The sequence below is a fragment of the Trachymyrmex cornetzi genome, unplaced genomic scaffold, assembly GCF_001594075.2.
Source record: "Trachymyrmex cornetzi isolate Tcor2-1 unplaced genomic scaffold, Tcor1.1 scaffold577, whole genome shotgun sequence".
In the NCBI taxonomy this organism is placed as follows: domain Eukaryota; kingdom Metazoa; phylum Arthropoda; class Insecta; order Hymenoptera; family Formicidae; genus Trachymyrmex; species Trachymyrmex cornetzi.
This window is the reverse complement of record NW_017299890.1, coordinates 1-22064: the sequence shown is the minus strand read 5'-3', so window position 1 is coordinate 22064 and position 22064 is coordinate 1. Positions and strand designations below refer to the sequence as shown.

At 35.2% G+C, this 22064-nt stretch overlaps 3 protein-coding genes across 6 annotated transcripts; 1 reads left to right on the top strand and 2 right to left on the bottom strand.

Moving 5' to 3' along the window:
- Nucleotides 1–5104: 5104 nt before the first annotated feature.
- LOC108766220 (polycomb protein Sfmbt) lies at nucleotides 5105–12285 on the bottom strand. Of its 4 annotated transcripts, none has more exons than XM_018515383.1 (10): nucleotides 12057–12285; nucleotides 10999–11288; nucleotides 10696–10930; nucleotides 10297–10493; nucleotides 9028–9228; nucleotides 8674–8938; nucleotides 7812–8545; nucleotides 7162–7417; nucleotides 5628–5983; nucleotides 5105–5546 (listed from the first exon to the last, which is right to left on the bottom strand). In XM_018515383.1, the coding sequence occupies exons 1-10, from the start codon at nucleotides 12076–12078 to the stop codon at nucleotides 5217–5219; spliced, it is 2886 nt and encodes a 961-aa protein (XP_018370885.1). In that variant the 5' UTR covers nucleotides 12079–12285; the 3' UTR covers nucleotides 5105–5216. The 4 variants fall into 4 exon arrangements, with proteins under 4 accessions (XP_018370885.1, XP_018370886.1, XP_018370887.1 ...); XM_018515384.1 differs by having other exon boundaries at nucleotides 10696–10915; XM_018515385.1 differs by having other exon boundaries at nucleotides 10999–11264.
- Nucleotides 12286–14317: 2032 nt separating this feature from the next.
- ksh (transmembrane protein 167A-like protein ksh) lies at nucleotides 14318–16137 on the top strand. The gene is made up of 3 exons (XM_018515387.1): nucleotides 14318–14595; nucleotides 14891–15006; nucleotides 15105–16137. The coding sequence occupies exons 1-3, from the start codon at nucleotides 14593–14595 to the stop codon at nucleotides 15208–15210; spliced, it is 225 nt and encodes a 74-aa protein (XP_018370889.1). The 5' UTR covers nucleotides 14318–14592; the 3' UTR covers nucleotides 15211–16137.
- A 963-nt stretch (nucleotides 16138–17100) lies between these two features.
- LOC108766219 (lachesin) lies at nucleotides 17101–20137 on the bottom strand (the record flags this gene model as incomplete). The annotated part of the gene is made up of 4 exons (XM_018515382.1): nucleotides 17101–17948; nucleotides 19188–19345; nucleotides 19600–19735; nucleotides 20009–20137. Coding segments are annotated over 4 exons (782 nt in total), but the record flags the coding sequence as incomplete, so codon positions are not given.
- Nucleotides 20138–22064: the final 1927 nt, after the last annotated feature.

The window sequence follows — 22064 nt, the reverse complement described above, 5'->3', positions numbered from 1 at the left end:
GTCCGGCTCGCGAAATCCGGCTATACCCCGGACGCTGGTTCGGTACCGTCTCGGTTCGCTCGTTTAGACGCGCGTAAATCCACAGTTTCGCACACGTAAGGTGACCGACGGTTAGCCCGGTCGCGGGAAATCTACGACGCCACGGCGCGCGGGACTATTTGCGCGTCGCGTAGGTTTACGCTAGAGGAATGACGCGGCCGCGCGGGAAACATCTGCCAGCTGGCCAAAGCCCCGCCCATAGAATACGCGAGTCTACTCGTGCCCCCCACCACCGCCGCCGCCGCCGCCGCCGCCGTCGTCCCTCTCTCTTCTCTCAGCCGCTTGACGCGCGGTCGCGAGCGTAAGCGCCGTACACGTAGCCGACCATCTGTATACGAGCTACAGTCGGCGGGCTGCTCACACACAGCGAACCTTCCCACACCGCTGCGACGCAACGCGCCGCACCACGCCGTACTCCGCGCCGCATCCCACCCCGTCAAGCTCCATCTCGCCTCGCCTCACCGCGCCGCTCCGCTCCTCTCCACTCCTCTCCTCTCCTCTCCTCTAGCCGCGTCGACCGACGCTCGCCCATCGCGTCTCGCCGCGCCGCATTTACGAGGCGCCGGACGCAACGCGGAAAGTAGACGACCACCGGTCGTCGTAACGCGTCATCTTGCACGATCTGTGCATTCCAACATGTCGACCAACGCAGCTTTGTTATTCCAATTACACGAACATCGCTTTATTTCTGCTGCACACCGTTTATGGAATGCTGCTACTTTATTGAAGGAACTGTAGAATTTGGAAGATGCAACAAATCGATGAATCGGACGATTCTCTGATGCGTTTACAATTAATGATTACTACCCAGCACGACATCCTGCGGACAAATTTTAATTAATAATGTTCCACTGATAACGCGCGAAATTTATCGTCTAGGCGATATTAAATGTCTGCGTTACCGGCAAACGGTATTTAGAGAAGTATTACTAATCGATATAGTAAATTTGATTTAACAAAATTCGAAATTCGCAGATTTTACGATAATCAAATATGTATATACCGCGAATTTGTGGCAATGTAGTTCTAATTTAATATACATATTTTAGAAAGTATCGGCGGCTTTTACGCGACATGTTTAATTTTCCTTATTTTCTCAAATAAAGAAATTAGTGAAAATAGTGAACAATTAAATTTATAGCGTCCTTAATTCAATTCACAAACTGTTACGTCTTTTATCGTATGGTATATCATTAAGGCCATAAAATATAAATGATTTTTTTTATTAAAAATTCATTAATTGCAACTTATTGAATTAGATATATGAATTTAATATCAAATTTATTTAAGAGAAACCTACGATACTGAGTCCGATAAAAAATTTCCCGCAATAATTGTAATCTTTCCTGACAAATATCAATTTTATTTTCTTAACCCTCTATAGCCTACATATTTTTCACTCACGAAAACGTGGAATGTCACATTCTCTCTGCAAGTCTAATGCCACAATAAGAAAGACAAGTAGAAATAGAGAAACTGATATGTAACGTGACAATATACGGCATAGAGGGGTAAGATGTAATAACTACTACATATTTTTACAGCATATTTTCATTTTTTCTAAGCGCGTCAATAATAATAACGATAAAAAAAATTCTGTATTATTAAGAGAGAGAGGTGCTTCTTGTAAAGTAACACCCTATTACAATCATCCAAACTTGCGATCATCTAAAATTAATGGCGAACATTCGAAATCGACATATAACGCATGATTTAAGTATTCAGATAATTATCGCAGATCCAAAATCAGCTATAATTTAAGCACATGATACGAGCTTTAAAACATAATCGACATTGCTCTTTTGTACTTACGGTTGTATAATTCTTACTCTCGACTAAAAACATAAATTTATATTCTATACGATAATTTCAGATAATCGTAGAGAAAGTATCGGATATCGAGTAGTTTTCTTTCACTAAACCAAATTCTTAAACGCTATGTTTTATATAAAAATGAAAGAATATTAACGAGTGAGTAATAGACTTTTTTTTCGTGCTCTCGTCAATATAAACAAAAGCATAGAATTTGATAAATTAAGGTTAAAGCTACTTTAATCCCTTTAATGCCCTTACATATAATTCTTCGATGGCGTAAGTTTAATAAATTGAGTAATATATCGCAACGTATCGCGACATATAAATGTTACACGTCATTGTTTGATTCAGAAGCTCGCAAAAGTTAATGGAGAATTTTATCAGAAACAAAGATCAGAATCTCAGATGATTTAATGAGGATTTGAACCGAAAACGGTTTAAAATATATGCATTTCGTTCTCTACCTGTTATTAAAAATCTGTGACGATTTGCGATGAGAATAGAAAATACAATGTCGATGATTGCCATTCATACGCAAAATATTCTTATGAAATAATCTGCTGTGAAAAACAATAGACAAAAGATTCCAAATTGTTAAATAAATAATTAGCGAGCAGCCACATTATTGCGTAGTACTAAAATAGTGTTTAAGAGCGGTATCCTTTAATTTCATTCTGACTGCTTTGATTCGTCTTAGAAGTGACTAAGCGATATATGGATATAATGTATATAATACGCATGCATCAGCCACTTTATAATTTACATGTAAACAATACATAATCTTTAATCGTGATGCGCGATGTCATGTGTCATAGTCTGGAGAGAGACGACTAAACTAACATATCACGCGCTACACATATAATATGTACAAGACTTACATATCTCGATTTCTTTCTCCTTTAGTTATATACAATTTTATTCTTATATATATGTGTATATATTACGATGTATGTGCAAAGTGAATTGATAAATTTATTAAAATAGACAGAAGTACATTCCTCTGTAAAAAATTGCATCGTTCCTTAATATTGATCGGTATTGGACTGATAAAATGAAAAGATGTTTGTACTTTGTGGTTGCTTTCTCTTTTCAATATATCTGTATTAAGTTACTCTGTCGAAGCATAACTGTAAAATGCGCAGCGCCTAAATTGTTATTTTCATTTAATATCTGTGAATAAACTTATTTCCATATAATGGTTTGTATGTGGTTGATGCATCCGTATATTTGTAATGCAGAGCAGCATGGATTTACAAATAATATTGTGAAAGAAAAACTTTGTACAAAAACATATTGCAAAAAATATGTCACGCATTTATGCAGTATGTATAAGTGCAATATACGTACATCGAGTTTTCCTTACATGTGTCAGGTATAAATATATATATGTGTATGTATATGTATGTAAATGCATATTTATGTATATTTATAAAATGTGAGCTATCATTGTGAAAAATTTTAATTTCAATTTTTTTCTATAATAGGATGGGCATCATAAAATTAGATGCTGTTTATTTTAAACAGAACAATCTCCATTCTAGAATGCAGTTCTTATGTACGATTTATAATTATTCTTGCATGCATATATGTATATTTAATTTAAATATCTAGAGTTTATTAGAAGTATTAAAATTAAGTAATGTCTTATTTATTTTTATCAGAGTATTATATAATGTATATTCTCCTCGATATATCATAATTTTTGCTTGAAATATTTATCTGTATAATGGATAGTTTGCAGTTAATAAATTTCTCATAAATGAATCGTGCATATGGAATGAGTCAGAATCGAATCCAGATTTACTATGAATCGACTTACTATGCTTCTATAAAGAATCATGCGTCTTGTTTTAAAAAATAATTGTAATAAATAATGTTGATGAAAAATACATTTATTTATTAATAAAAATATTAATGATAATTACAAACTTTAAATCAAGCTGATGTAATAAGAAATCTGTAGCTGAAAATGGATAAGAAATACATATTGCAGTAAAGATTTTTTGTAACAATCAATTGACCTTGATAAAAAACGCGTATTCTCTGCGTTTTTTGCTACCTATGATAGCAGCAGTCGGGCATGATAAAAATCACTTTTTGAATTAATTAATCAAATTTAATAATACGGATTTACATAATAATAAAACTTTCCTATTGCCAACTCTAATTACATAATGCAATAAATTAATGCAAGATAGAAAAAATTATTTTCATTAATAAAATGTTTTATAATTGTTTATACAATTAATAGAATACAGATAAAATTAAAATCAAATATGACACATATGATTAATAAGTTACATGAGGATAAAATATTTAAAGGCATTAATTTTCAATAACCATGACTTTTTTTCTCTATTATATTTATTAAAAATATTCAGTTTCTTTCATATATATATGCTTGTACATATTTGAAAGATTTAATATTAAATATTTGAAAACTAAAATGTTTAAACAATAGGATTAATATTGATTAACAAACATTTTTTTTTTTATTTTATGCACTCAAAAATTACGGAATAATTATTAATAAATTATTTTTAATAAACACTATTTATATTTACCTAAACAAAGGTGTTAAAAATTAAATTAAGAAGACAACTGCCTTCTAGAATGGTAAAATGTCTTTCAACTCTCATAATAAAATTAATAAAGCATACAGCATCTAAATTTTACGCATTTTAGATTATAAAGAATTTATATACTATATATCAGTGGTCGCAAAGATTTGCACATTTCGGGCCGATTCCGGCGCGCGACCCCCATCACCGCACCGAGCCGCTTATATTAAATAATCGATTAACATAAAATTTTCTATTGTAAATTTATTCGTTGTTCTTTAATAAAATATTTTTATATCTTAAATAGTTTCTAATACGTAGTAATATAATTATATAAATTATTTAATAAAAAACATTTCAATAATAATTTGACGGAAGGCGCGCTCCCAGTATATTTCTGGTATTGGAGCGCCCCTGAATCAGAGCGTCACGTGACCGCCCGGCGGCTCGGCCGTGCGGTGATGGGGGTCGCGCGCCGGAATCGGCCCGAAATGTGCAAATCCTTGCGACCACTGCTATATATTAACATTCTCCATCAATACATTAGGAAAGTACGTAACAAATAATACGTACACAACCGTATTGAAATAGAGATGATTTTGGGTACCTTCCAACAAGCGGTACAATAGTAATCATACTTTTGTAACATTGGCAAACCACAAGGATGTAATCGTGCCATGTGTGTCTCTTATTGGAAGGTACTCTTTAATTATCGTTATCTCACGTGTCTTACCTGTAAATCCATGTCTAATTTGCATAATGATAGAACTTATTTATAGTGCTAACTACATACTAATTTTGTTATAATATTTTCTTCAATCCTAGTTTCAACCTTTCCTGAGCTGGATTCACTTTGATTTTTAATTGCTGAATTAAATCAAATATTTTTACAGAAGGTCCAACTTTGAAACCTGTTAGGTCTATTATTTGGTCCTTAGTGAGAGTCAGCAATGTCTTTCCATCTATTTTACGTTTACTGAAATTATCGCAATACGTCACACAGTCATTAACTCGAAGAAATTGTGCAACATCAAAAACATTCCACTCAGATGGCACTAGATCACCAGATTCCGAACCTTTTTGCACACCATCTGCTAACCTTGGTATATATTTAGTACTTGCTGAAGTAACCTACAAATTAAATAAACCAGAATTTAATCTATAGCTCTGTTTATCTCAAATATTTATGGAGAGAATAATAAATAAACTTACATTTATGTATGATGTAGCGGTTCTTTCTGGTTTCTTGGGTGGTGGAGAGCTGTGTACTTCACTTGGTGTATCGTTCAATGCTTGACCTTGTCCAGTAGTGGGACTGGGTAAAGTTTGGTCAGGTCCAGCTGGCTCTTGTGCTGTTTCTGGTTCTCTGCTTCTTTGTTCCGGTAAACTTTCTAGATCACGTTCTCTTTCAATTTTCGTTCCTTGAGCAGGTTCTAATTCTCGTCCACGTTCACGAGACATACTAATACGTTCGCTATGACGAGGTAGTATATTTTTGGAGCAAGATAACTTGCAACTTTTCTTCAATTTTCTCTTAGCTTTACGTTTAAGGCCTCTTGGTGATTTCACTGCAAGAACATGTGTATAAATACAACATAAAAAAACAAAAACAAATCGCTTATCTATCAATTAAAATTAAAATTAAACGAGATTCCAAAAATTAAATCTGTAAAGGAATATAAAGCCACTGAGAGCCGACAGTTGTACGTGTGTAGTAAAAATTAATGTATATGTCAATCACCAATTACAAACATTTCAACCATAAAATTAGGTCATCTTCAGTGTAACAATTATTCATCGGAATCAAAATTGATGCGTTGTAACACATGCTCTCAAGACATTGTTATAATTACATCACATTATAATGGATCATCGTTATGCTGAGTACAACTTAAATTACTAAATTCTTGTTTGGGTATCCAGCTAAATATAACAGACGATAATGAAGTTCTTAATTTGGACAACAGCCTAGCAATGATTCATTGACAACATCTACTTTATTGTGTTACATTGCATCAATTTTGAATTTAAGAACTTCATTATCGTTTGTTATACTTAGCTGGATATCCAAAAAAGAATTTAGTAATTTAAATTATACTCAGCATAACGATGATCCGTTATAACGTGATGTAATTATAACAATGTCTTGAGAGCATGTGTTACAACGCATCAATTTTGATTCCAATGAATAATTGTTACACTGAAGATGACCTAATCCTATGGTCGAAACGTTTGTAATTGGAAATGACATATACATTATTTTTGACTACATACGTACAACTGTGTCGGTTCTCAGTGGCTTTATATTTGATATCTATGTTTACTTTGACCCATAGACATAATAAGAATAGACCGAGCATGTCCTCTACTTTGACGTGAAGATCAGGTAAAAAAGGATCGAGAGCAGATATTAAACAAGAGAGCAAGATATTCACACCTTACCCCCCCCCCTGCCCCCTCCCTCCTCGTCAGAAAAAAAAAGTTACAAATAGCAACATCCATTGTCCATCCTTTTCTATCTAGTCCTCATGTTTCAAACCTCACACTCGGTTTATTCTTATTATGCCTATGCTTTGACTCACAATCGATCAGTTATTCGTGTTGCTTGAAATTCTTAAAAATGTCTGCACTTAAAATGAGATAGACATATATTCGAGTTGGAAACAGAGAAATAAAGCAAAAATTCTGGATGTAAAAAGTGCAAGCGACACGAACACCTAGGAATATGTATAGAATTGGTACATACCTGTAGGACTAGTGTTTTTTACGAGTACACGCGGCCCTTCCAATTTATGATCGACAAGGTCACACCACCCAACAGGATAAATATCTGGACTTTGACAATCTAACCACTGATCATATTCGTCTTCCCAACCATCAAAATGTACTCGCAGTAATCTGTCAATCACCCTAGTAATAGTAGCAACACAAACTAATCTAGGATCCATTAAATCAGCAGCTTCCAGTCTCATTCCTTCAATAAATCCATGTTGAGGAATTTCCTAAAAAAAATATATACGTAATTTATTTATCGCAATTGCAAATTAAGAATAAGAATTTAGAGAAAATAATTTACAGCGCGAGCGTAGCATAGCAAATAGCGCACTGGTCTATTATGCCAGAGGTCCCGGGTTTGATCCTGGTAGGAATTAAAATATTTACGCTCATGTCTCCTCTCGGAAAAGGCCGGCAACCTTCCGAGAGTATCCTTGCACACAGAAACATCTCTCGAAAAATCCGCCGTTCGGAACCGGCATTAAAACTGTAGGTCCCATATGCTTGTGATAATTAATTAGCATGCGTACCACAAGCATATGAGGTATACACAAGCATGAGTTACACAGGCCAGGGGCCTAATGTAAGAAGAACTAATTTATAAATATATAGAAAAATTACCCAATTAAATAACTGCATAGGAGCAGGTATGGTATTAGTTTCTGCTAGATATGCATCCCATGTGAATGTGGTAGGATCGTAACCCTTTGGTGGTGTTAAAGGTAGACCGTGTTGGGCACAAAAGCCAATTGGAAAAATGCATGGCGAACACGAATGGTAGCAAAACCAATCAGCGCCGTTAGCATCTGCATCATAACTATCAATGCGAATCATAATGTAATCCTTTTCTAAGACTTGCATAACCGTCGCCGCGCATATAGCCGAAAGATTAAGTGGATCAATGGCTTCTATTTTCATTCCTTCCTTAAACTTGTATGCGAGAATGTGATGATTCTTTGGCACATGAAAAAGATCCTCCGTTGCATCGTCCTCGGATAATTTTGATTTAGAAATACGATTCAAATACTCAGGATACGCATCTAGTGTCTGTCCCACTTTTTTGGCCCAACCAACAGGGTGTATGAGGGGCGAGTCTTCGTGACACCAAAATCCATTATCCTCCGGAGGCGAATCGTAATACCTTACGTGCAAACGTTTACCAACAATTTTTTGTATCGTCGCCACTTTCACTTGTGAGATTCTGTTTTTATCAACCACTTCTAAATGAAGACCACATCGAAACCGAGATTTCATACTATCGTTTACTTTATTATAGAAATTTGTTGGTAATGTCCTCGCACCGGTTAATCGCCTCATTAAAAAATCCTTCCAATCTTTATATTTGTTTGCAATCGCTGAAAAAAAATCATACGATACACTAAATTTTCCCATACGCACTTTTCCAAGATTAATAATCATTCTTATTAATAGAGTTTTTTAATCATACGTTATCGTTCTGTTATAAATAATTTCGATTACATACTGTTAGGTGGAATAAGAGGTTTTCCAATTGTGGCACACCAACCAACGGGATGTATGTCATTAGAACAAAGTGACACCCAAAAATCTTTGTCTGCATTGTGTCCAAAACCTTCATACCTTAACAGAGCTCTGTATCCACATATACGTAATACAGTTGCAACCCAAAACGAATCTGGGAAAGCCTCGCATACTTCATCACAATCGGTATTTTCTACCTCTACTTTCATACCTACTGTGATATTGTCCCAAATCTCTGATATAGGAGCCTAAAAAAAAGTTGATAATGTAACAAGACCTCTGTAAAAAAAAAACTATACGTTTAAAAGATAAACAAAAACTTCTTAGAGAAACTAACATGTTTGAAACAAGAGACTGGTGCGGCACAAAATCCAGATTCAACAAGCTGTGATGTCCAGTCGTAGGAACCTGCCATTTCTGCTGTTCTTTTTCTTCTAACCGGTAAATCCTCTGGCATTACTGGCTCTAATTTAACTTTGTCCTTTTCAGATTCTACGAATTCCTTAACTTCTTCCTTAACTTCTTCTTTTACGACAACCTTAAAATTGATTTAAAAATAATTTATTAGGACCGTATATTCTAAATATACAACAAACAGGAAACAAAACTTATACCGGTCGAAGCTGGATCTCAAGTGCTTTAAATAATTACACGTGAATTTACTACCACATTTGTAGTCTCTTGAATTGGGCATCAAATTGGTTTTTTCAGACTCAGAAACGCAACCGAACTACTATAGTAATATCACAAATTATTAGGTACTAAACTTAGTATCCTCTTTTTTTTGTTTAAAAAACATTTATCTCGATACCAAAAGCAAAAAATATATCAATCAAAGTATTTGCTTTCGCTAACTATATATTTTTCCCCTCTTTGTGAATTCTGCGACGATAGAATAATTGGTTCTTTTGAAGCAATCCATTCATCTATCCATTTTCGCACATCCTCGTAATTTCTGAAGTGTGTATTCACCAAGCCATGCTGCATCGATCGGAAAAAGTAATAGTCTGAAGGAGCTAAGTCTGGTGAATACGCTGGTGGGTGTGGAAGAACTTCCCACTCGAGCTGCATCAGTGAGAAAAAAAAACTTCTTTTTTTCTGTCTGGCAAGCAGAAAAATAGAGATGTTTCAGCGATTCGTAATGGCATTTTCGGTCAATTCGTGTGCCAAAAAATGGTACTGTTCGCTTAAATGAATCTTGTCGCACTGAATTTTATGGACAAATGTCTAATCTCTAAATGTAGCCAGCTTCAGATGTCAAAGTAAATTACACTTACAACTAGCGTCTAAATATGAGCCACGGAAACTAAGTTTAGTACCTAATAAATTGACAAGAAATTAATTTAATAATTAATTTAATAATTGGATGTTCAATTGGCGTTATTTTAAAGAGATTTTAATGTACTAAAAATCTGTAAATAAATTTATTGCAAAAAAGTATCACCTTGAAAAACCAATTCAGCGCACAATTCAAAATACTACATACGTGGTATATAAATTCACATGTAATTATTTAAAGCACTTAAGGCAGGTTGTTTCTTGCTTATTGTATATGTAGCTTTTTTTTGTCATATATTTTCTATCTGTAAATTTAGTATTAACTTACATCCACCGGTTTCGTTTCAATAGAAGAAGTTTGGTTTGTAGATATTGGCTGATCCATTGAATGAGATGGACTATATGTGGAGTCAGCAGTAGGTATCATGTATTCTGAAGAACGTGCACATGCTCTACTGCAAAATCTACGCTCCTTTGTATAAAAGGCATGTTTTACTCCAATAGCACCACATTTTTCACAAACAGCTGTAAAATAAAAATTTAAGACTTTATGCAGCAAACATTTTCTACGATAGAAAGATATAAATGGTCAAGTTGCACACATAGTTTAATATGTAAATCTTCAATTTCTTTTTTCAATAGTTGTAGTTTTAACAGAAAGTTGTAGATTAAATGATATTTTTTTGTTTAAATACATATTTTGGCTTTTTACAATAATTACACTTACCTATGCCATCTTTGCGAATAGGAATAAAATTTAAATCAGTATGAGGCTGATAAGCAATTGGCGTTTTTAAAACAAGTCCTGGATGCTTTATAGGTTTTATTTTTCGATTGCGATTGTCTTGAGTAGTCTGAGTCGCCGCATTGCTCACAATTTGTTCCCGTTCTTCATCACCCATGTAATCTTCTAATGTTAAATAATCATTTATCTCGGGCCTTTCGGACTGTGAATCGTAATCCTTGAAAAATCATAATATTAAGAATACATGCATAAAAATTAGAATTCTTCTGTAAAAATAAAACTCACTTGCTGTATCTCATGAGTATCAACAGTATCTATTGCTTCATCAGGTTCGGAACACTCGTTTGAGAACTGTTGCGGTATGTAGCGCACCATAGTGGTAGAAGCAATATGATTTCTCAGATCTTCATAGGGATGTGAACCATGTGAGAAAAATGAGCTATCAGATTGACGAGGATCCAACATCAGTTCGTGAGCAGGTTCTCCCAGCATCACATCACTCATCCATACCATTCCTAGTTGTTCAGGAAATCCAGGGATGGAAGTATACACTGTATTCATACACATATCCATTCCTATATTTATATTACTAATAAATTGTTACTTTTAGTCAAATTATTAACACGGAAATATTTTTTTGTAAATTCTGTTTATGAAGAAAATTGTGTAGTATTGTATAAATATTAGAATGGATTAAAAAAAGTCTTATTCTAAACTTAAGAGAGACTCCATTTAACTAATACATGTAAAAACTAAGGTACACGAATAACATAAATTATTCAATTAATGTTATACTAATGACACACGTTTTAGACTTGGACAAATTCTATTATGGATGGTAATCTACAATCTCTATACTATGGAATATAATTTCATTCAATATTCATCTGTAGTGCGGCGCATAATTACGAGAGAGCTATCGAAATAATAGAGTTTTTGCAATACCATTTACCCAAATATGGTGTACGCTCAAGTCAGGTTATCTTTTTTTCAACGACTAATTAAGAAAAGGATAACGTGACTTTAGCGTTCACCATATCTAAATCCACGTTATTACAAAAATTCCCTAATGAGCTGCACGATTTTATTGTAATTTTTTGCGCAAATTTGCAGATAACGTTTAAAAACGACGCTAGAAAATCTGAAGAAAATATTTTTATTTAACCCCTTCTATCGTATACTTGCGTGTATCGCGCGTTTAATGGTCTTCGGCGAGCGTTTGGTTCGGTACACGAATAAACGCGAAGGTTGATCCAAGAGCATCGCGTCGTCGTTGAGAAGAAAACGATCGGCCGGTCAGAGGCGAAATGTGCCGATTGCCGAATAGGAAAACAAGTGCGTACCATTAGAAGCTTGCATGTCCATGACAAAGAGTCGTTCGTGGATTTCCTCGACGTTTTCCACTGGTATTACCGCAGTCTAGGTTTGTCGCAGTGCACTAGTCTCATCTCGACAGGCGCAAAACACATCGCCACCGCTTGGATTTCAGATCGCCTAAATCAGAATCAATCGAAATCCATTCTTTTTCGCGACACCCCCGAACAATAGGGCAAAACATTCGGCGGTAGCCGTCGCTTCCAGTCGCTTCGACCCCCACTTCACTATTTTCGTCTTCCCTTGCCAGGATGGACAATTGCCACGCCTGAAAGGAACCAGTGAACTGCAGCTGCAGTAAACTAGAATTCTATATTTTAGGGCTTCTTTCACCAACACCGGTTAACTTATAGCGTTTTCAGCCCGGCCAGGTTTGCATAATCTTTCCTATTGGTTGACTTTACCCGCTCTACCAATAGGAGAGCACAAAACGTTATTAATCCAACCCAGGTTGGTGCAAACCTAATCGGGCCGTAAACGTTATAAATTAATCAAAATTGGTGAAAGAGGCCCTTATAAAAGTAAATTTTCACGAGCTGCTCTAACTGGCTGTTTCAGCTAAACGAAAAGATCACGTGATTAGAATGGACGATTGATATTGGTTGCGTTCAGCAGACTCAACAGTTTTGCAACCGTTTTATGATTCTTCGCTCAGATTGGACTATTTCATTAAACCTAAAAGTATAAACCAATCAGCGCGACGAATCATAAAACGGTTGCAAAACTGCTGAGTCTGCTGAACGCAGCCATTTATCGGCAGCGTTCAGCAGGACACAACAGTTTTGCAACCGTTTTATGATTCTCTGCTGAGATTGGACCATTTCTCTTGATCTAAGAGCATAATCCAATCAGCGCGAAGAAAACTTCCAACAGTTGCAAAATAAACGATCTGCTGAACGCAGCCATCGTATGCCACAGGCTTTATAAATATTGAATTCTACTTTTTATATATCAATGTTTATCGCTTATCGCGTTCAATATATATTAAGCATAAAGGCGCATTTACACCCCTAATAGAAAAGAAGAAAGCAGAAGAACAGCAACTTGAGTTCTGATCGGCTGCTACTTTTTTGTCAAAGTGTAAATTCGCCCTAAGAATTATGATTCAAAACGTTCAAATCGGAAGTGACTTAAGTGGGGAGCACAGACCACTGAACTCTATACTGGAATGGGCATCTCCGCTGTGATGCATAGAAAATCATGGCCGCGACTGATCAGTCGCCATCTTGGCTCGATCAGATGCCTGAGCAAATCAGAAGCGTTCGCGCGCGAGTTGCGATCATGGTGGAAGGGATAGTGCTATCCCTTCCACCATGGTTGCGATCGATGTATGGAAATCTATATAGCATATCACACAGCACTTCATGTTGATGCTTTGTAGACAGTCACGCGATTTTATAATTCTTCAAATATAACCTCACACACAACAGTCTTGCTGACATTTGCGCACAGAACATATATAAACAATTTGCGTTTTACTAAAAAACGCTAAACTTAAGTGCGCATGAGCACCTGAAAGCTTCTGATTTGCTCAGGCATCTGATCGAGCCAAGATGGTGACTGATCAGTCGCGGCCACGAATTTTCCTAGATGCCCATTCCAGTATAGAGTTCAGTGGCACAAATTCTTGCATAACGCATAACCATCGACATCTATGGTGCGTTCCATATCGCGCATGATGTGTATGATGCATCCATTGTCCTTGTTTAACGTTTGGTGAGCAACAAGGATAAACGACGCATTATGCGCATCATGCGAGAAACGGAACGCACCCCTAGAATGGACCGCTGATGGCAATGGTGGGGGTAGAAAGACGATTAGAGTGAGAGGCAGGAATAATAAGATCGTTCTTTCTCTGTTTACTGTTGTTTCTAACTACTGTTGGATTAACAACAACCAATCAGGCTTCAGTACCATTGCCATCGGCGGTCCATTCTAGATGTCGATGCGCATAAAGGCCCGTCTACAATACACGGAGTAAGAAGTAAGAGTAAGAAATTGACCAATCACAGTCGATTATTCTTCTCACATTCGACTGTGATTGGTCAATTTCTTACTCTTACTTCTTACTCCGTGTATTGTAGACGGGCCTTTATGCATAAGAAAATGAACCGATTAAAGTCCTTTATTTCCTTCCTTTCCATGAAATAAAGGACTCTGATTGGTTGATTTTCTTATGCTTCATGTTTCATGCGTTATAAGCCTATGCTTCCCGTTTAAGGTGGAAATTACAAAAGTGAGCAAATTCACTAGAATACTTATAACTTAATTGGTCAATATCTAGAGAATTTGCTCACTTGTAATTTTCACTTCATTTCAAAATACGCTACTGACTCCCAGACTTCTTGATGCGCGTGGAACATCGAATTGCGCGCCATTGTGCTCCGTACACGAAAGTGATGTCGAATGGTGCTTGGTTTACTGAAGAATTTTTAACTCAATTTATTTACAGTTTCTCAGGCTTGATTCATTTACAGTTTCTTGAATCGAGCTCATTCCAACATTATGGTAATTGCGATTGATATTTTGAGATCGTGACTGATATTTGAGGTGGATCATATAACCTATAATGTCATTGACGTTTGATAATTTTTTAGTTTTAGTGAAACTATCCGAATTACAAAATTTGTTATAAAAAAAATCTATTTACGTTAAGAATATAGCGATTGAGATTCCGTTACTATTAATTTAATAGATAAGCAGTTATTGCAAGTCATTCATTCTAGACATTATAAACATTATAAACTTTACAATTCAGAAATGAATATTTTTTAAGACATACTAATGTATTATTTTTTGGCAGTCTGCCATATTTAATTTTCAGAGCCTACTGACTGTAATATTATTGCTAATATGCACCTGTACCTACATTAGATCACTGGCACCAAATTTGTTTGACAAACGGCTAGGAAAGGTTGGGTACGTAAACATTTTTATTGAGTATCACTAAAATATATACTCATGTATGTAATATACATAATATATTCTGTATATATTTAATAAATTCTTAATTTTAGTTTTCAGGGTACTTTTTGGAAATGTGCTAGGATTGGGGAAAGAAAGAGTCCATATGTGGCTTTTTGTTGCGTTTGTATGGCCTTTAGTATTTTATTTTGGTCGTAACATTCTTACATGGGTCACTCTGACCAATGCATTTGGTGTATATTCCAAAATTATAACCTAATATATATTTATGTATCTAAGGTCCGAGATGTGAGAAAATAAAAAGCAGTTTTGATATCTGTTTGTCGACAAACAGCTATATTTGTCGTTTCAATAATACATAAAAAATACACTCGTTCAAGCTAGACTTAAAGTCAAAACGAACGTCACTGCTAAATGCATGATAGTTTTTTTTTTCTTATTTGTCAACACATTTTTTCCTCCTCAAAGCCATATCATCCAATTTGAGCACATTTTCTCATTGTATTCTCATAATATATTTTTCCGTCCTATAAACAACAACATTCTTTTAATATAGTTATTGTAAAGTTATTATATTGAGCATTCTGTGATATACAGGGTTCGTTAGATAGGTACATTTAACACATTTTTGCTCTGTGCGGGATATGCTACCTTCTCCATGACAGTAAATCACGCGATGTAACTAAGACTTGTACTCCATATTGATGGACATTATAGAATTGTTTTAAATCGTTGACTTATTTTATCTTTTCTGTCAACCTTAATACTCTCCGAGTTGAACATTGCTAATATCGCTTTACATAATTGTCTTAATTACAGAGCAAGATATGGTTCATAGTTTTGCGAGGAACATTAACTAAATGATCTTCGTAATATTACTAAAAATTATTATAAGATCATTTGCTGTTAACTTCTCGTATTTTTATACACAACGTATACATCTATGCCATCATATACATGTATCATCACTAAAATGCACATCTGCTATTCTCGAGATGATAGCCGAGCATATCTTATAAAAGAACTGGCAAAGCCTAGTTTAATTTAACGCGTTTTATTTAAAAAGCGATATATCGGTCATTCCTCGCGTTTCACCACTTATGCTATATACCTATATAACGTGGTTTTGCTTCATTACCGACATATAAGGTACAGTATTTGTGTGTCTACAAGTAATTTAAAAAAATACATAAAGTAACCGAAGTGATTTATATGTATATATATATATATAATATTTCTCTAAAGTGTTTGGTATGCTATTACATGTGCTACAGATATGGATCTTATTTCGGATATGACGTGAAAACGTTCGCTATGATGCCAAGTATATCATTTCGCTTTCTTACATCACAATAAACAAAGATATTATCATCTTATCTCTTACATACAAATTACTAAATTAGTATGCTAATTATTTGTCTGCATTTGGGTACGATCGCACAATTGCTCGGCAAGTTCGTGTGATTCATTGATGAAGACGTATTACAATGGCAACGTAACGGATGTTCATTTTAACTGATGTGAGTTGTCACTGTTGTTATGAGATATAATATGTACGTCAAGATTGCATTTTGTATGTAAGCGATTAAATTCTGCGCGTTCTACCCATCATCAACGACAGTGACAGCTCATTTCAGATAAGACACCCTGCATATATATAAGGCTTTTGACGCTAACGTTATAAAATTACTCCAATACCTATTAATCTCACAAAAAAAGAATAATTTGCTCGCTCCTCGTATTTTCAACTCTTGGACAGTTAGTGACGTTCGCCTCTTCTATTTTTCTCATTCAATAATCAATTTTAATTGATTTATTAATTTTTATTATTTTATATTATTTTATATACCTATTTATTCATCTATCATCATTTATTTCCATTCGTTTATTTTCATATCTATTTTTATTTTAATAATATTTAACAAAAACATTTGTAGATATAATACAATTAGTGCAAGTTTATTTTATAATAAAAAAGATAAATAATATTTTAATATACTTGAAATAAACTGCACTGAATGTCCGAGAGTTAAAATTATTCGGATAATAGTGATAATACTATATATTTAATCCAATCAAAGAGCGCGTTTCATCCCCGAACTTTTCGCACGTTAGCAACGGATAAAAGGATCATAAAAAATACATTCGTAAGCGTCTTTCCGTAAAAATCCGCAGCGGTTATCTCGGGCAACATTCACTCGCATTAACGGATCAAACCTCCCACCTCCCCTATTTTCACCCTACCACGTGTCCAAGTACTCGCTTCTCTACGATCTTACCCTGTAAAAGCGTCCACCAAGTGTTCGCTTCCCTTTCGATCTCTTCTCGTGCTATTAAGAACGTTGATCTGGCTAATTAAATAGAACAGTTAGTTCTTCCATCAACCCCTCGTCGTCGTTGTGTGAGAATTCTTCCCCCTCGCATTTTTCGTTTACGAGACTCTCGTGAGTTTCTTTCGCTTGGCCTCGCTACTCGTCGGATCGATGAACACAATTTCATGCTGACCGAGTAATTCCTTTTGCGTAGGGATAGCTATCGTCGTAATCGTCGTTCTCGTAGTTTTCATCACCTTACGTTTTATCGCACTATCGAGAACAATACGAGACAGAGCGACAAAACGACCCACTTGCTGGCGATGATCAGGGACGCGTCGCTGTGGTCCTTGAGATTCTGGTGGTTGTCGTTGCGGTTGTTATGCTTGAAGGCATTACCCTGGTCCTTGATTAAGGGAGCGCGCGGATCCGCGGTGGTCGACGAGGTCGCGTATCTGTTGTTGTGAATCAATCGCGCGGTGCTCTTCTGCATCGCCGGCGTGCTCACCTGCTGATGGAAAACCCGATTGACCATCGTCCCTTGCCCGGACTTTGACTTGCCTCGGTTCAGTCGCTTCGAATTGGTCGAGGTGATGCGATTGGGCACGGTTGCGCGCTCGATCTCTGAAAATATCCACATGAATCATGGACACCAGACGCTTCGCTTTTCGGGCTTTCGCCCTTTTTATTTTTTTTTTTAGCATCGTCTCTTTAGTTTTACTTTTTTAGCTATATCGTTGGCGCTAATAATAAAGAACTCCGTGATTATATGGAAAAATTGGATTCCGGTAAAATGAGTTGGTTTTCATATGGCTAAAATAATAGATGTCCTTGAGCTATGGTTAATCAAAAGTGTAAAACTTCTGCTCTTCATAGAGCATCTTTGATACACCAGTTTAAAAATTATCCATTATTGAGTCTTGTGAAAGATGTGTAAGATATTTATGACATTTTTTATTCATCATATTATAAACTACAACATATGTGAAAACCAAATTATTTTTACGGTTGCGAGATCTAATTTTTTATATAATTTATGGGATCTTTTAACTGTATTGTGTACGTCTTTTATTTATCAAAGATTTCAACACAAAAAAAATTATTTTGTTTAAGTAAAAATTTAGATAGATAAATTTAGATAGTCTGAAAATTTTGTTGGACCATTAAAATAATTATGTAGGAAACTCAAGTATGATGAGCAATGCTGCAAAAAGTTTTGACATTCTAGCAATCAGCTTGAGCATTCTATATAATTGTTTTACTTGTAATAGTCTAACAAAATTATTTTCAGACTCGTATTTCATTAAATTGTTAGATACTTCAGCAAAATTGTTCTTTTCATGAATATGTATTGTTAAAAACAGTTAAATTACTCTTTGCAGTCGAAAAAAATAGTGGATTATAATATTACTTTTAATTATGCTTGAAATTTTATTTACTTAATTTTTATATTATTCCGTCATCAAAAGTAGTGCTATATGCGATACCAATCATATCTATACTACATGAAAAAGTACGGTTTTGTTGAAGTAAAAGTTTAGTTAAATACAGATCTTAAAATAATTTTATTGGACCAACAAAATAATTACGCAGAGAGTTTAAACTGGTTGCTAGAATGTCAAAATTCGTTGCAGCATTGCTCGTCATTTTGAAATTCCCACGTAATTATTTTTATAGTCCAACAGAATTATTTCCAAATCTGTATCTAGCTAAATTTTCAAACTCACAAAAGTACTTTTTTTGTATGGAAGAATTTCTATTAAGCATAGATTTATAATAGATAATAATCTTGCCTGATTTGTTATCAAACGATAGCGTATTTATATATTCAGTATCTTATATACTATGTATATGATTACTCACCGTATACTCTGAGAGTCGCCTCAGCTTTTCCCATACTTGAAGAGGCTGAGCACGTGTATTCACCCAAATCCGTTTTCTCCAAGCGTCTTATCTTCAACACGATCGTCGTCTTCCATTCCTCGTCGGGGTCCCCTTGCTCGTCGATTTCGTATCTGCCTCTGAATTGACATATCACTTACGTTTAACGTTTGCGATAGGGAGAATAGATTCCGTTATTCGACGTCTCGTTAGAATAACCGAATTGCCACCATGATCAATATCTGGAATCGCTGTGACCGAGGTCAGGAGCGATTTAGCAAAAAGCAATACGGAAACGTTTTGCCTCTTATCGCCTAAGAGATTGTCGAACAGCGGATTCGAACTACGCCCGAGGATCGGTAGACCAAACTGTCAATATTGTCTCGGCACATACCCGCTCATGATAACTTGCTCCTTCCGCATCCACAAGTTAATCGTCTTGGGATAAGCCTCGATTAAGCAGATTAGTGACACGTTTGTATCCAAGGGAGAACTGAGCAGTTGATTGGGTGCTTTAGCGCTAGGAGGGACTGGAATGGTATAAAGAAATGAGGGAATGTGATAGAAATGAGAAATCTAATTTTGGCATATTTATGTTTCATTTAATTTTTGACTTTTTTTTTGCTAATGCAAATTACGTTGTGTTTTTTCAACGATTCGTTCTCCCGTTAACATAATAATGCTATTAAGATACATTTTTTTTTCTGTTACAAAAGTAATGATTAAATATGGATTTGTCTGACTATCGGTTGATTTCAATCTTGATTCGATGGTGTTGACTATAAACGTTTCCAAGTACTTACAATTTACTTTTAGATTAACCCTCTTGCTGACCGCCGGAGGCACTTCGTTTCTAGCTATGCAAAGATAAGCCCCCATTTGCCTCCTGTCTACCCTGGTTAATTCTAGCCTCTCGCCGGACAGGTTGTCCACTAGAAAATCGTACGTTGTATGAATATCTCGTTGAAAGCTGCTCCCTCGTCGACCATATAAGCCGACGTGTTAACGCGGCCTGAGTAATTATTCGCGAAATACGCCTTCGAGGCAAACAACGATAAGCAGAATATGAATTTGTAGCAAAATTTGTCGCTAGAATTTATTACCAATGCTGATACAGTTGCGCGTTACTATTTCTGTCATAAGGGATATGTGAACTTGCTAAAATTAAAATTTAATTAATCCTCATTTCACTTTTTAATTAAACTTTAAAGACGTACATGTACAATTTTTTTAATTTATTGCTGTTGTATTAACAAAGTACAACTTGTATTTTAGCATGATTGATGAAAATGATGATCGATGGTCGTATTAAATGAGTAGAAGTGTTATTAGAGATCATAGCTCATAAATGACAACGATAAATTAATCTAATTAATTGGAAGAATTTTCAGCATCGCAAGTTACATGGTTATATCATATTATGTGGAAGTAGCGTTTATCATTAAAAGCGAGGAATGATGACAGAATTTTGAAAATTTATGTTTCTACTACGTGTTTACGATTTCCATTATCCAATGAGGAATTGCATTAGCGTGCACACGCAGTATAGACGCTTTTCAAATAACTGAAAGATAATGAATCATATTATCGAACGAACGGCCGACATAAATCACATGTGGAATGTGTCGTTCCGTGTTCACGATAAAATGTGTCAGAAGTTTAATAAGATCGATCAAAAATAGACAAGATGCGTTGATTTGATCTGACAGCACACATTTGATCCGATGAATTCGTACAGCACCGTATTCACTTGTATTAAATTAATAATTGTCGCATGTTTGATTGCATTATCGAGTACGGAAATAGCGTCTTTTTATTTTGGAATTTAATTATTGCGCTCCAGATTTTCGTTGATTGTTAATCAAATAACGGGATATTTTGCAAAAGCAAATTATATCTAGAAAAATGCAATAATTTTCATTATATCAACAATGATTTAATATAATTAATGATATTACTAATATTATTAATTGCGGTGTACATAATATTAAATAACAGTTTTTTTTTTATTATACTTTATATCAATGTTATTGATGCAAAAGATAAAAATTGGTGCAATTGTTTAAATTCATCTTGCGTATAAATCAAAATAATTTATATACACATTTTACATTGCGATTAATCTATACATCGCGAACAATGTCACGAAGCTTCGAAAACTGTAACTGATAAAAGAAATATACAATGAATTAAAAAATCTTTTATTGAAAAGCACCGTAAAAAAAAGTACTAAAAGTATGTATTATACGTTACACACCCTTCTGGATGCATCGAGCTATATTGGGAATCGATTGATTGCTAAAATTTGTCTCTCTAGCACGACGTCAATCATTTCAATCGAACGTCAATAGTTGTACAAGCACACTCGTTTAATTCCGCGTGAGTCGTTGGCACTCGCATGATATTGCAAGTATTTCTTTTAACCGGTCGATCTGTTCGCGGCGCGCGCGATCCACCGCGACTGCACAAAATTCCTGGACTTTGGGTATCTTGCAAAATGCAGCGGAACTCGACCTGCCCGAAGGATATTGAAAGTCATTGCGGACAAACTAATCTCTATTCGATGGAACGTGTTCCGCCGTAATTGCTTTCGATCGAGATCACCTACGTGTGCGAATTTACGATGTCTTCATATCCCCTTAAAACGCTCGACTATTTGATTGAGACACGTCGGATTACCGGGATTATTCTAATGGACAAAAGCAAAGGTATTAAAACGTTTGTAAAAATATTAAAGAGAAGAGAACTTTTCTAAATTTTTATCTCGATTTTATATAGCTCAATAAAAAATGTGATTATTTGTTCATTATTTTTTGAGCTTCGTAACATTCGATTTATTGCTTTTTCTAAAAAAAAAAA

Coding starts and splice junctions, on each gene's coding strand:
- ksh (XM_018515387.1), top strand. Junction 15,007..15,104: donor AAACGGCTAGGAAAGGTTGG/GTACGTAAACAT, acceptor TCTTAATTTTAG/TTTTCAGGGTACTTTTTGGA.
- LOC108766220 (XM_018515383.1), bottom strand. CDS start 12,078: ATGGACATGCAAGCTTCTAATG. Junction 11,289..12,056: donor GGACATGCAAGCTTCTAATG/GTACGCACTTGT, acceptor ATATAAATATAG/GAATGGATATGTGTATGAAT. Junction 8,939..9,027: donor CAGTCTCTTGTTTCAAACAT/GTTAGTTTCTCT, acceptor ACTTTTTTTTAG/GCTCCTATATCAGAGATTTG.